General features: G+C 43.5%; 1 protein-coding gene across 1 annotated transcript in view; it reads left to right on the top strand.

Annotated features, from left to right (window-relative positions):
- Rec114 (REC114 meiotic recombination protein) overlaps positions 1-14,879 on the top strand; it is an 83,872-nt gene that overhangs the window by 66,000 nt on the left and 2,993 nt on the right. Inside the window, 2 exon segments of the mRNA XM_051197402.1 lie at positions 6,710-6,793; positions 12,378-12,575. Of these exon segments, the coding sequence (XP_051053359.1) occupies positions 6,710-6,793; positions 12,378-12,575 (282 nt within the window).

Below are 14,879 nucleotides of genomic sequence, written 5' to 3'. Positions count from 1 at the left end.
GTGCCAATAAATGAGATGGCCTGGCCTTCCTGTGACTCTCCAGGATGGAGTCATGACTGACAGCATTGTGTCATCACCTGTAGGAAGCAGCAGAGGCAGCTGAATTTCTCATACTGTGAAGTCATCAAAGTCACACCCATAGGATGCAGGAGTCAACTTTTCTAAAACGGTCTTTATTCACCACCCAGGTCACTAAAGCATCAATAGCTACAGTGGTTTGAACAGCAAATATATTCAGAGTTATGTTTCAGAGTGTGGAAGTCCTTGCTATCTGCAGAATAGTAAGGAACCATAACCATTATCTTGAAATCCAAAAAAATGAGAGATAAAGCAAGCATTTACCCTGCCTTTCCTGTCGTTGCCTAGAATATCAGAGTAGTTGATGAAGAATCTTCTAAAAATGTATATATGCATACATGCATTTGCATATGTGCATGTAGAGGTCAGAGGTCAGCTTTGAGTCTCTTTCCTTGGGAGCTACCCACTTTATTTTTTGAGTTAGAGTCTTACACTGGACCTGAGGCTCTCTGATTCAGCTAGATGGCTCGATGGCCAGTGAACTCCAGGGAGCCACTTGTCTGCGCCTCCTCAGCACTGAGAATACAGACACACACCACTGGTGCTGGGGATCAAATCCAGGTCCTAAACCAACACTTTACTGACTGAGCTATTTCCACAGCTCTGATCTCTTCTTCTTCTGTGTTTTTGTTTGGTTGATTTTGATTTTTGAGATGTGTTTCACTACATAGTCCAGGCTGGCCTAAGTCTGAAACCTTCCTGCTTCTACCTGCTTGAGTGCTGGAATGATGGATGTGTGCTACCATGCTGGGCTGAAAGTTCCTCATCATAGATATTCAAGTTCATAAGTGAAGGAATAAAAACACCATTTTTTTTCCAAATTCTAATGAATTAGTGAGTATAGGCAATGCTCATAGTAACTGTTAATTCACACATACAAGTACAGACAAGATGTGTCTATAGTAACAAAATCCAAAGAAAGATGATAAGCTTGAATCTGAACAGACTTCTTGCTCTAGAAGGAATATTGGAGACAGGATATAGATGAAAAGCATCCATGGAGATACAAGAGCAGTGTTCAGTAAGGTTGAGTCTAGGGAAGCAACAGACAACGGGCCGAGTGGCCTTTGTTTTCTGTTTGTCTGTAGTATGCCTGTGTGTGTGTGTGTGTGTGTGTGTGTGTGTGTGTGTGTGTGTGTGTGTGTGTGTGTGTGTGTGTTAATGTGTGTGGGTGAACATGTCTGCAAGTAGAGGCCAAAGGTCAACCATGAACCGTGACTTTTACTCCTTAGGAGGTATACACTTTATTTTTGAGGCAGGGTGTCTTACTGGGACCTAGGTTTGCTGATTAGGCTAGACAAGCTGGCTAGCCAGCCCAGGGGTCCACTTGTCTGCTCCTTGCCAGACTAGGATTATAATGTATCATTGTGCCTGGCTTTTTTATTTGGATTCTAAGGATCAAATTGTTATACAGCCCCTAGTTTATATATTTCCAAATAGTTAAAAAGCATTCCAAAAGGAATAATATCTTGTGAGCTATGAAAAATTCTATGCAATTCTGATTTCAGTGCCTGTAAAGCCTTGTTAGATTGCAGCCACACACGTTTGCCTATGACTGCTTTCCCACTACAGGCCTGAGTTCATGTGAGGCCTGGAGAATGCGAGACCCACATGCCTGAAGTATTTGCTCGGCAGCCCTCTGTCATTGATCTAGCGATCTGGTGATGAACAGCTCAACAAAGACTGCAGGGGAAAATAAGAAGCAGACACATGGAGAAGTCTGCATGGGTAAAGGGACACAGCAGCCCATGTCACCATATCCTGCCCTGTGTCACAGTGTATGGATGCTATTTGGATACCTTTTCAGAAAATGAAGGAATGTAGAAAAGCCCCAGAAGACAGGGAAATGTGAGAGTATCAAAGGCAGGAAAGAGTTTTTTTGGGTTTTTGTTTGGTTTGGTTTTGGTTTTTCAAGACAGTTTTTCTCTATGTAGCTTTAGCTGTTCTTGGCTGTCCTGGAACTCGCTTTTTAGACCAGACTGGCTTCGAACTCACAAGAGATCCACCTGCCTCTGCCTGAGTGCTAGGATTAAAGGTGTGTGACATCACCACCTGGCAGAATTGTTAATTTTTAAACATTGGTTTTATGGTTATGTTTTAAGAAGAGACCTTAGCTTTGAAGAAATATAGCCTGTGATATTTACAGACGTCTATGTTAGCTTCAGAAAAGAATGATCCAGGGAGTAAGTGGCTGTCTAGTGGGTGTAAATGAACTAACATGAGCAGTGTAATGACAGCTGTAGCCAGAAGATCACTTCATTGTGCTATTTTTCTCTACTCCTATGTGCATGTTTGAAAATTTACATTACAGAACACAAAACAATGAATCTGTGGAGGCAAGGGGTTGGAAGTTTTAGGGCAGTCTGGACTGTGTAATGAGACCATGTCTCAAAAAATGCAAACAGAAAATAGATCTCCAAGCAAAAGGTTTCATTTGGGAATAAACAAGGAGTAAGACTGTGGTCTGGAAAACTCTCACAGTCCAAGGGATCTCTTGTGTCTTCAGGCTTTATTGGAAGGGATAAAAGCTTTGTAACACAGTGCTTGGAAAGAATGCCTGTGGACACAGCCTGTGGAGAGCCAGAGAGAGGCTCACCCTGCAGTTACCATGTAAGGCCACTCACAAAGCAGGAGGCTTTGTTGGGGTGAGCATACGTGGCAGGTCCTGCAGCAGGTAGGTATTTATGATCCAGCCTCTTGACTCTACTCCAGTAATTGACATGAATGACTGGAGTAATCAGTATTGCATAGTGGACCTTACATGTGGTCACTATTTACTATTTATTTGTCTTACCTTTACATTGTCTGTGGTTCAGCGTGCGTGTGTGCGTGCGTGCGTGTATACACCAGGCACAGCATCCAAAAGCAAAAACCAGGAGCATCTCAGCTTGGATGTGATCATCAGTCTGAGACATGATGTTGTTTTCAAGGGAAGAATGGGGTGGCCCTTTAGGAATTAGACTGTTGTTCCTTCTCTGTCACAACATTGCAAATTTTTTAATGAAGTAGAAATATCCACAACTAGGTCTTAGATTAAATTCTAATCCTGACTCAGTTACAAATTATTTTTATTGCCTATCTCATTGGTCTTCTTTATTAACTTAATAATCATTGGTTATACTGTTGAAAGTACACTTTTTTAGGACCCTAATTCCTTTTGCTTCCCTTTTCTTCCCTCACATTGTTGCGTCCTACAAAGACTCTGTTGTTGTGAATATTTTTCCTGTTTGCAGTGTAATTCGAACCTCATAAACCAGGAGGTTCCGAAGTGAGTAGAAACACATCCCTGCAGCTTTGGGCAGGATCTCATTTGTAAATATATCCCCTGGCACCTGAGTGCCTGCTTCAGCAAGAAGTCTTTGGCACCCAGATCTGGGGCTGAGAGGGTTACCAGCGGTTAGTCATCAAGCTATTTTTGTAACCACAGTCTCTATGCTGCTTCCCTCAGATTCGAGGTCTTTGTAGCAGGTGGGAATGCTTTGTCATTTTCATGAAAGTCACACTTGGCATGGGTTTGAAGCTGGTTTATCTTGCTGAGTCCTGGTGACCCTACCTGCCATGACATCTTCCTGGGTAGTGACTGGCGTACACTGGCCAGCAAAGTTGAAGCCAGGAGGTACCTGAGGCTGTGTGGAGAAGCAGACCTGTAATCTCAGCATTTGGGAAGCTGAGGCAAGAGGACCCCAAGTTTTAGAGACCAGCATGGGCTACATAGCAAGACCTTGTGTATGTGTGTGTGGGGGTTCAGTGAGGGAAAGAAACCTGGGAGGGTGAAGGCAAAGGTGTCCTTGTGGCCATTCTTGGACTTAGCTTATTCACAGCTGGACTTAGCATGCAAGTCTTTGGGTCCTTTGCTACCTATCTTGATGGCTTCCTCTTTGTTTATGAAGAGTTTTATTTTTTGAGATTGGGGCTCATTCTAGACTTCATTGTGTACTCAGGCTGGCTTTGAGTTTATGGTAATCCTTCTGCCTTAGCTTCACAGGTCCTGGGATTACAGATATGATCCACCATGGCAAGCATTAGGTATGGTTTTGGTGATCAAGGACCACAGGGTGACTAGACTCTGGAAATGGCATGTATAGTACATCATGCAGGAGAGCCATTGTGGGCAACTGCCCTTACAGAGACGTGCACTTCAGGGCCCCTTGGAATCCAGTGCCATTCTGGTCAAAGGACCTCGGGGGTACTTTGCCCAAGGCCAGCAAAACAAAGGCGGTCAGGGTGTGAAGGGAGAAAGAGTAGAGTCAGGCACAGGCCAGACTCCAGTCTCTACTGCAGACAGGCTGGGCATGAAATGCAAACAACAGCAAAAAGACCTGGCTTTCAAGTATCATTTAGTTCCAATATATAGTTTTAAAAGTGGATGTGATATAAAATTTTTCTTTTTAAATCCTACTTGTTTTTAGAGCTACTTTTCACATTAACTAACTTGTGGCTGTAATGTGGCTCAGCAAGAAAGGGCTTGCTGCATAAACCCAGCCACCTGAATTTGACCCCTGGAGCCCTTGTAAAGGTAGAAGGAGGGAAACCATGCCTGTAGGCTGACCTCTGACCTCCACATGTGCACCATGGCACCAGAGCACATGTGCACACGTGCACACACACACCAATAATAAAGGAAAAATATATAGTACCCACAATGAGTATAGAACATGCTGGATTTCACAGACCAATTTTAATAATTTTTAAAAATACTATTTAACAGTTTATTTTTCTGCATATTTGATGTTTTCATATATTAGGATAAATCAATTATTAAATTATATTTTATGTAAAATATAATAAATCAAATTATTAACAAAATATAAAACATAAAATGACATTTGCCAGTATCTTTCTAAAATAATAACTAGAAAAATTAAGTTGCATATGTGCCTCAAGTTCTATTTCTATTGGACAACACTGATGGAGTTTTCATTCTTTTTTTATAGCTGTTATGTTATTACCTTGCACAACATCCACAATTTAAACTTTTTAAGTTTAAATTTAAACAATTTAAGTCTGTCTTTGATGTGTGCTTGAGTTGTTTCTTACTTTTAACAATGAAGTGAGGAAGAGTCCTGGAGAGATGGCTCTGACAGAGGAAATGGCTCTGACAGAGGAAATGGGTTTGGTTTCCAGCACATGGCTCACAACTAACCTATTGTAATCACTGTTCCAGGGGGTTCAGTGCCCTCTTCTGGACTGTGCAGGTACTGCAGGCATGTGATATGCATATATACATGTGGGCAAAAACGTTCATACACATAAAATCTTTGAAATGCATCAGGGGCCGATGAGACCTTTCAGTGGGCAGAGGTGCCTATCACTAAGCCTAATAACATGAATTCAGTCCCCAGACCCATATGGTAGGAGATTGATCCCCAAGATGGCCTCTTTGAGCTAGCCAGTAATATATGAGCATTGGCCAATCATAATTAATTCCACACTTGCATGATGGTACCCCTTCACCTTCTCCCTCCTGCCAAATTAAATAATAAATAAATAAATGCAGTCAAGTTTAATGCAGTAATGCCTATCCTATCCATGCATGTCAGAATGAGTGCAGGCTGACCTATGTGTCCCCATAACTTGGACTATTTGCAAATGGACACATTTGCATTATCAGTATTCTCAAATTGTTCCCCATAACCACTGCACTAATGTGTACTCTATACCTTCTCCACAGCCTGCCACCCAAAACAGCTTATCATCTAGTGTGTCATAATTACACATTTTTTACTGATCTGAGAATTTTCATTTTTTTTTTTTTTTTTTTTTTTGAAACCAAGTCTTATTATGAAACTTGGGTAGGCCTCAGACCTGTGGCGATCCTCCTGACTCAGTTCTCCTGAGCATGTCGGTGTGAGCCACCATGCCAGGCTGAGAAATTTTTAAGGAGGAATCGTAAATACTTTGCCTGACTTCCTGTTCTGTTTTTTTAAAAGAAAATATTGGTGACTTTCCAAGGAAGTTGAAAACTTTATCACTAGGGATTTAGACAGCGAAACTGAGGAGGCTGGAATGGTCAAGGGCATTTCCTCTTGTTTACGTGGCCTTTGAGTTCTTGACCTTCTCAGGTGAAGAAACTGTCCACAAGAAGGTTTTGCTCTTTCTAATTCAGGCTGCGCCCTGGCAGCTAAGAGCTACAGACTACAGGGTCCTTGATGCCCCTTCTGCGGTCAGTGCCAGGCCCTCTCAGCACTCTGAGACTTGATGCCTTCTGCTGCCCTCCCCCTCCCATCAGATGTAAAGAACTGGATACTCACAAAAACAAATGCCTCATGTTTCCTATTATTGGGGCAATGAGGCTCTCGTGATGAGGAATCTCACCACGATGTTAGCAGTGGGTCTCATAAACTCAAAAACAAGAATAGTGAAGCCTGCTTCTTGGGAACAGGAGGTGGTTTGGGCAAAGCTGGAAGTGTAGAAGTGTTTTACAGCAAGCATGAATGTAGTGTTTACTACTTTGGTATCATTTTAATACAAAGGGGTGAAGAACCATCATGCTGACCTCAGCATTTGTTGGCATTGCTTCTTCATGGGTGTGAATTAAGAATCAGTACTGGCTTGTTCATAGGAAACAGCAACACTGCATGCAGTGCCCCTTTCTGCTTCTGTCACTAACCCCACCTAATTGCTGTTTCAGGAAGGATTTTCACTCATTGGCAGCAAGAGCTGGCTGAAGATTGTAAGACGCGTAGACTGTCTTCTGTTTGGAACAACGATAAAGGTAAGATGACACAGAGCTGTGTGACAGCCATGTTTACACTAATGCCCCACTCCTCCTGTTGCTGTGTGTTTGGCAGGGTGGGTATGGGGAGCTTCTGGGTGGGTGAACCAGTGATGGGAAGAAAGGTTTGCCCAGTAAGCAAAACCCAAAGGGAGCTGGAGCTGCCCCTGGTGTGCAGTCTGGCTAGTAGATATGGGCTGTGCAACTTCTGTGCTCTGAGCACTGGGTTGGTATTATGTGTCTGGTGAGTTAGATGCTTGCTTAAAAGAGTATTTTTGACAGTTCATTGAATATGTGTGTTCACTTTTTCTCAATATAATATTAAAAAATAAGATCTGGGTGTGGTGGTGCACATGTAATCCCAGCACTCAGGAAGCAGAGGCAAGCTGATTTCTGAGACTTCAAGGCCAGCGTGGTCTACATAGTGAGCCCCAAGTCAGCTAGGGCTATGTACAGAAACCCTGTCTCAAAACAAAAAAACAAAGTCCCTGGCCAGTAAGATGGCTTAGTGGATAAAGGTGCTTGCTACCAGAGCCTGTGTCCAATCTGTGGGACCCATAAAATGAAAAGAGAGAACCCACACCCATAAGCTACACTCTGACCCCCATGGGATGGCACCTTGGACAAACCACAGACACATTTAACTCAGCTCCAGGGGATCTTACTCTCTTGTAACCTCTGTGGGCATCCACATACATGTACACATAAGTAAATAATTCAAGTAAATCTTTAAAAAATAAAATTCCTTTTTATTTGTTTGCTAGTTGTGTTTAATGTAAAGGCTAATCCTCAGGAGAGAAACATACAAACTCATCACCTAGATGGCGCCCCTTCAAAAATGACCATGGAAAGCAGTTTGTTAACATCCACTGAGCATGTAACAATGATATCTAGAGGAAAGGTGCTAATTTTTAAGTAACTCACAAACCTTAGGAACTAAAGGAGAGCCCAGGGACAGATCGTAACGTGGAGCACAGGCCCCCAAAAACCTCACAGAGTTCAGGGGTCTATGAACCTATAGGGATTTTCAGTGACTTCTAACTTGTCAGTTGTTATGGATGTGGATGGCAAATTGCAATAGTATGGAACTTCCCACAGTGGACCCACAAATACTTCCCTGTCACATTTATATTCATACTGACATTTAGCCTTTTACAGTACATGAACAAGAAAGCCTACATGAGCAGTTCACAGGTAGTGTTCTGAGTCAGTTTGTTTTTTTATTATTCTCTCATGTGTTACATCTATAGTTTCCCCCTCCCTCCTCTCCTCCCAGTTTCTTTCCCTCACTCTCCTCTTTCCCAGATCCATTCAATGGCAAATTTCATGATGTCATTGTTTTTAACAGATGAGTGATAATTCACTGTGTAAATGCACCACATTTTCTGTATCCATTCTTCTGTTGAGGGACATCTAGGTTGTTTCCAATTTCTGGTTCTTCTGTAGAAAGCCACTATGAACATAGTTGAGCAAGTGTCATTGTGGTGCGATGAAGCAAGCAGCCTTTGGGTATATTAGCAGCAGGTGTCTTTACACTAAGCTGTCTTGCAGGCCTCCCCAAATACTTCTGACACTTAGCAAAATCCTATTTCTTTTCCCTTTTCTGCTGCTTAATGTCACATAACTAGTGCTTGCTTCTGCCTTCTGTCTTAGTTAGCTTCTTGCTTTGGATCACTTTAATTGCTAAGAACTATGCAACATACACTATTGTTTAAATTGACAAATAGAGGTAAAGTTTGCATTCCTGTAGCAGAAATTTAACATAGTTTATATTCTTCAGATAGTAAACATTGTAGTTTTTCTCTCCTCAGGCAGGATACACAGACTAAAATAAAATAGGCTTGTGAGGTGGGTCTCCTTCCTTTGAACGGTTCTTATCACTAGTGGGAACAATGGCCAGCTGGCTAACAGCAGACATTTAATTCTTATCTGAAGGGAACTTTGGATGAAAGGAGTAAGTCCAAACCAGTGTGAACTTCATTTCTCATCCCAGTAACTCACTAAAGAAATTTTGTTGATTTTGTCCAGCTGGGGCTTTGAGAATTATCTATTGGTTTCAAAGCAAATACACTGAAACTTGTTCTCTGAACATATTAGTCAATTTTCCATTGCTATAATGAAATAACCGGCTAGGTTACATCATGAAGAAAAAGGGTTTATATAGCCTGCAGTCTGGAGGCGAAAGGGTTTGGTCTTCTTGCTGACAAATATCTCAAAGTGGTATAGGGCAAGAACCAGGGAGCAAGCATGTGTCTAGTCTCTCCCAGTGACCTTCTGTAATCTGATGGCCTCCTAAAGGCCCGACCTCTCAACACTCCAGTGTTAGTGTCTGATCTCTTGGGCCTCAAGATCAGGCTGCAGTTTGAACAGATGATCCCTCAGCATGGAGGTTTCCTGTCCTCAACGTTCTGACAGTTCAGACATTCAGTCAGCTGAGATCTTGGTGAAATCTTGGCAGTGGCTTTATATTCTTAGGACCTCATAGGAAAGCACAAGAGGTGTGTGAGCTCTCTGATGCGTCCCTGGCTGTGTGGCACTGGGGTAGCACATCATCCCGGCAGGGTGACAATGAGCTGCTGTAGAGCGGCTTGTCAGGGTGTCAGCACTGCTGAGTCCACTCCCCCCCTGGGAAGAAAAGGCCCTGCTTTGCGGTGAGTGGAGACAGCCAGCATTCAGCCTCACCCACTCCATCCATCAGGGGGTCTGTGCAAAGTGGAGTTTCTGTTATTACCTAACTTGAAACGATCTACTTCCATCAGAACCACTTCAAATACTGTAATTCCCTGAGTGTAGCAGAGACTGTCTTGACAGTTTGTGAATTTAAGAATGTTTTCCTTGGAGCTGGAAACATGCTCAGCAGACAGGGAGAACTCACTGCTCTTGAAGGCCAGAGTTCTGTTCCCAGCACCCACTTGGCTGCTCACTCACAACTGCCTGTAACTGCAGCTCCAGATCTGAAACCCTCTTCTGGCCTTTGTGGGCTCGTGTGTGCACACATAAACTTTTTAAAAGACCCTTTTGTTTCCAGAAAGATCTTTGAAAACAAATGTCAAGAGTCTCGTCCTAGCGCCCCTTTTGGTTGGCCTGGTGGCAGTGAGTGAGGACGAAGATGAAGATGTGGTTTGTTTTTTTTTTTTTTTTTTTTTTTTTTAGTCTCCCTGTGTGCGCTGCTTTCAGCTTGGGTCTTGCACTGAGGTGCATTTCTGGCTCCAGATAGTAAGCTAATTCCTAATAACTTAGATGTAGGTGGGGAAGGCAGGCACAGACATCACCTAAGGCTTTCCCTCTCAGTAAGCCTTAAGTGTCTAAACCAGTTCCTGCACATGCTCCAACCAGAGGCACAACTGCTAATGGTGTTTGTGCCTGTTCATTTGCTGTGTTTATGCTGCAGCTTCTCAGCAAAGTTCCAGGTTTTGGTGCCTGCAACTCTTAAGGGCAAATGGCCGCACAGGTATCTTCCTACAGCGCCTAGAGTAGGATGAGTTCAAGATAACCAAGTGAGAAACTGGGTGGCTAACATACCATCTCCTCTCCTCACAGAAGGCCACTTCTAATGACTTGATAACTTTGTAAATCATTCACCCCAAAAGATTCCAGGGCTAAAGTCAGTAGTAAGCACACACAAAATAAAAATACAAACTAGGAAGCTTAAGAAAAATCAAGCTCAATTATAACCAGAGAAATGCAAGTTTGAAAATCTGTTTACCTATTATGTGATAAAAATGAATAAACATCTCGGTGCTGGAAGGCACAGGGAATAGGCACATGGGCAAATTGCATTTAGGCATTTTTAATACAAAGATGCTTTCAGACTTTATAAAGCTCTGTGTGTGGTTTGCGATAGGAGAAGACTGGGGCAACCTGAATATCTGTCAGTGGGAGGCCAGTTAAATAAAGGGATAGGCTCCAGCTTTCAGAAGTAATGAGCTAGACTTCTATTTTTATACACCCATTGAATAGAAAATTAGGCTACAGCCCTGTAGCTTAAAAATATGCACAAAATACAACCTGTATATTATGTATTATATAGGAGAGCTCTAAGATGTCTTCTAACAAATCAGGATACAAAAGATGTCCAAGGGAGTGATGGCAGTTAACTCACCCTCAAAGTAAATGGAAATACAAGTAGAAGCAGGGTGGTGAGGGGGTGGGGCATGCTGCACACTCCCTACAGTCCAAGACTTTGGCTCTGTTTTGGTGAGTTTTATTTAAACAGAATAAATTGATCCAGGGAAAAGCAACAATTGGCTTCTAGGAACTTTCATAATTTTGCTGAGGTCAGAAGTGTTTTCACAGGGATGGAGAGATAGCTTCATGGTTAAGAGCAATAGCTGCTCTTCCAGAGGACCCAGGTTCGATTCCCAGCACCCACATGGCAGGTCACAACTGTCTGTAACTCAAGTTCCTGGGGATCTGACACCTTCACACCAATGCACATATAAAATAAACACTAACACATGAGATTTACATATTTTTATATAGTAAAAAGGGTGGTCATCTCAGCACCTGCTGTTCCTATGGAAAAGCTGCATTCAGTGCTGCTTGGGTAGTTTTATGTAGGTTGACTCATCCAGACAGAGTACTAACCTGGAAGAAAGAAACCATTGCTAGCAGTTTTATGTTATTACAACCCAGGTCTGTTTTTAAGCTAACAGTCATAACTCTAATGAACTGTCACATATAGGTTTGGGAGGGGGAGTTGTTTATAGTTGCACCTGTCTCACATTTGTCATTTTGCTGGAGGGCTGGAGGGTGTAACTCACATAGGAAACTAAAGGCTTTCCCTTTATGTGACTTGTGTGACAGTATGGTGTCCTAAGGAGAAAGGGCACTAGAGTTACTAATGAGGTGCACAGCTTTGAGCATCTGCCTGTGCCCTCCTCCCCAGGAGCTCACTCACTACCTCACTGATGATGCAGCCAGCTTTCGCCCATCACCATCCTGTGTAAGTGTCCAGGCCTACAGGGTGTTCATCAAGGCCAGAGCTCAGTCTCCTCAGCCTCTCTCCACTTCCTTTTTTGAGGCACTGAACTGGGCACTTACTATTTCAGCCAGGCTGTGGGGCCACTGAGACCCTGGGACCCTCCGGCCTCCACTCCCCAGTGCAATGATCACAGTCTGAGCTGCAATGCCTGGCTCCTACCTGAGTGCTGGGGATCCAATGTGGGTCCTCCTGTTTGCATGGCAAGCTCTTTAGTCACAGAGTCATCCCCGGGCCTGGCCGCTCTTCCCTTCCCATTCAGAAACATTATGCTGAACCAAGACTGTCATATACTATTTTCAGATTTTTCTACTTAAGGAATTAGATGCTGTGCTATTTTATATGCTAACCTAAAACTTTATTAAAAATTTAAAAATACCAACTGTAAAATCTGTATTAAAACAAGACAACCTACCACTCAAGTCAGTAGAGTGAAGTCCAGTTTGTTAGTGTCAGTTGCCCAAGGAAAATGCATGAGGAAAGGCTTCTAATAAAGCACAAAAACAAGTTCCTGGCTTTTCTGTACTGACTTGCCCCAACAAACAAGAGTGCGTTCACCAGAAGACCCCACAGCAAACAACATGACACTTGATTTTCCCACAGAGCAAGAGCCGCATGTTCCGTGTACAGTTTAGTGGGGCATCCACCGAAGAGGCGCTGGAGCGCTGCTGCAGCTGTGTGCAGACCCTGGCCCAGTACATCACCGTTGAGGCACCTGACAACATTGTCCAGCAGCTTCGCCAGAGCCCAGGCCCACTGGGGGCAGGAGAAAGCCAGGAGAAGGACCAACTGCATCAAGGGGTGAGTGCTCATGTGCTGGCTACACAAGAAACTTGACGGAATGCACTGTGAAGACCCAGGTGGAGCTGTCAGGTCCACCAGGCTGCTCGGTCACCTCTGATACCAGCTCCAGGAGATCCAATAACTGCTCCTAGCCTCCTTACTCATGTACTGTTGAGTGTATGTATGTATACACACACACACACACACACACACACACACACACAGAGTTTTAAAAGTATCTAATATTAAGTGGTCTTTTAAATTCAAGGTTCATACTTTTAAATTAGCTGCCTAAACATGAAGAAATAAGACAGGGAGCCCCAGTTGTATTCCAATGTCATCACAGAACAGGTATTCTCAAAGCCTGACCACTGGGACCCTCAAGGTCAAGACCATTTTCATCACAGTAAATAAAACATTATCTACCACTTTTACTGTCTGCATTGTTAGGCCCAAAAGCCTTGGAGGGTCAGGCTCTTGACACTACAAAGGCAAGCAGTGCCTTCCTTCACAAGGCATGCAGAGTAAAATAGGTCCACACTGGATGAGTGCTGGTTGTTTCTGGAAAGCACCCGGGCAAGACACATGGCACTGGCAGCCAAACTGCCTCTGTGCTCAAGTCATGTCCTTCCCAGAGCCATGGGCACCCAGAGCAGTGCAGCTCTCAAGAGTATTCCAGAGGGAGGCTAGGCCTTTCAGTCTAGACAACAGTGGACACTACTTCCTGACAGTAACAGGTCATGGTTTTAGTGTTAGGTTCTACCCTCTAAACTGCAATCCTCCTTTCCCAGCCACCAGAGTGCTAACATTACAGTGTGCTGGGCCTAAAGTCTAAGCTGAAATTAGAATCTTGGAAAACTTGAGTATCACACAGGTGCCAGGCCTTCCTGACCCAAAAGACATTCCTAAGCCTAAGTGAATGTGATTTATCCTTTATGAACAAGTGACAAAATGTGTTAACATCTGGAAGTTAGGTGTAGTTGACTGAACCAGTATCTATAGGCTGGCCAATGTATGGTGCCTGAAGATTCTGAATAGCTAAAGAAAGTGATCCAAGTGCAAAATGGACAGGTGGCTGCAGTGTCAGGGTATTTCATGTTCACTGCTATGGTTCAGTGTGTGCTGCCTATGTATATATAAACAAGTAAGACAAGTTATGGCTACACCATGTGGAAACACGTGCAGACTGTGGCTGTTAGCTGGAACAGCAAGCTAAGTCTCTAGGGTGCTGACTTTAAAGGCTGGACCCAGACTATCTAGGTAGAAACGTCCTAAAAGTATGGAGTCTATTTTCAGGAACTTGTTTCATCTATAATTTGGTGTTCTGGATAGTTGAAATAGCCTGATGTTATGCAAAGGCCATACGCTCTAGTATCTGAACAGAGCTGGGTTAGAGTTCTGACCTGGTTTTGTGTTAGCTGTGTGATCTCATGCAAGCCAAGGACTTCTTCTGTGAAATGGTGATTGAGAAATGCTGGGAGCATCGAACAGTGCCTGGCAAACAAAACAGAAACCACACTGTCCACCACAATCACTGCTGCCAGCTCTTCCTGCCAGTGGGCAAAGATGAGAACCTCCTGCATCCAGAAGGAGCAGGAAACACGCTGAAGCAGCAGATCAGAAGGCAAGGTGAAGCCCCTGAAGCACAGCCTGGAGCAACCCTGTCTTAGATCAAACATTTCCTGAACTGACCAGCAACTTCTGGCATACAAATTTTGATACATGCTTAGTCTACCGTAAAAGTTGAGGGTCATTGCTGCATTCAGGTGTATCATCTACCAATACCATGTCTTTTTAGTCTAAGGTGTTCCCTTCTATGGAGATAGGAATAATTCTATGTCTTTTCTATTTAAAGCTCTTGAGTCATTTTCTTGGCCTGTTTTAGTTTTTACTTTTCTTCAGCCTTGTAATTTTGTTAATTGTGGCCTCACCAGGTGTTTCTCAACCCAGGGCTCAATGTAACCCACCAGACCCTAGGAGAGGGCTGGGCAGGGAGTGGGGGCAAATAGGAAGGTGGTAGTTCTTATGACCTTGTCTCTTAGTGAGCACAGAGGTAGATGAAGTGTCACTATGTGCACAAAGCCTTCCTTTCTGCTGGTGAGGTAGAACACCTGAGTCCAAGAGTCCAGCAGATTACTGAGTTTGGCTACCTTTGGCTGCTGTTCATTTGGGGGATGGTATTTTGGCTGACTTTTCTCACTGTGTGAGCTAAACTGATAGGTGTCCTAGGAAAGCACTGACGGCAGAGATGGAGGGTCACCAGAGTTTGACCTCTGTAACAGAGAAACAGTAGAACCTGGACATGTGAAGTAGGCTTTCCTA

Source organism: Phodopus roborovskii, unplaced genomic scaffold, assembly GCF_943737965.1.
Source record: "Phodopus roborovskii unplaced genomic scaffold, PHOROB, whole genome shotgun sequence".
Classification (NCBI taxonomy): domain Eukaryota; kingdom Metazoa; phylum Chordata; class Mammalia; order Rodentia; family Cricetidae; genus Phodopus; species Phodopus roborovskii.
Note: the sequence above shows the minus strand (reverse complement) of the source record. Positions and strands in the feature narration are given on the sequence as shown.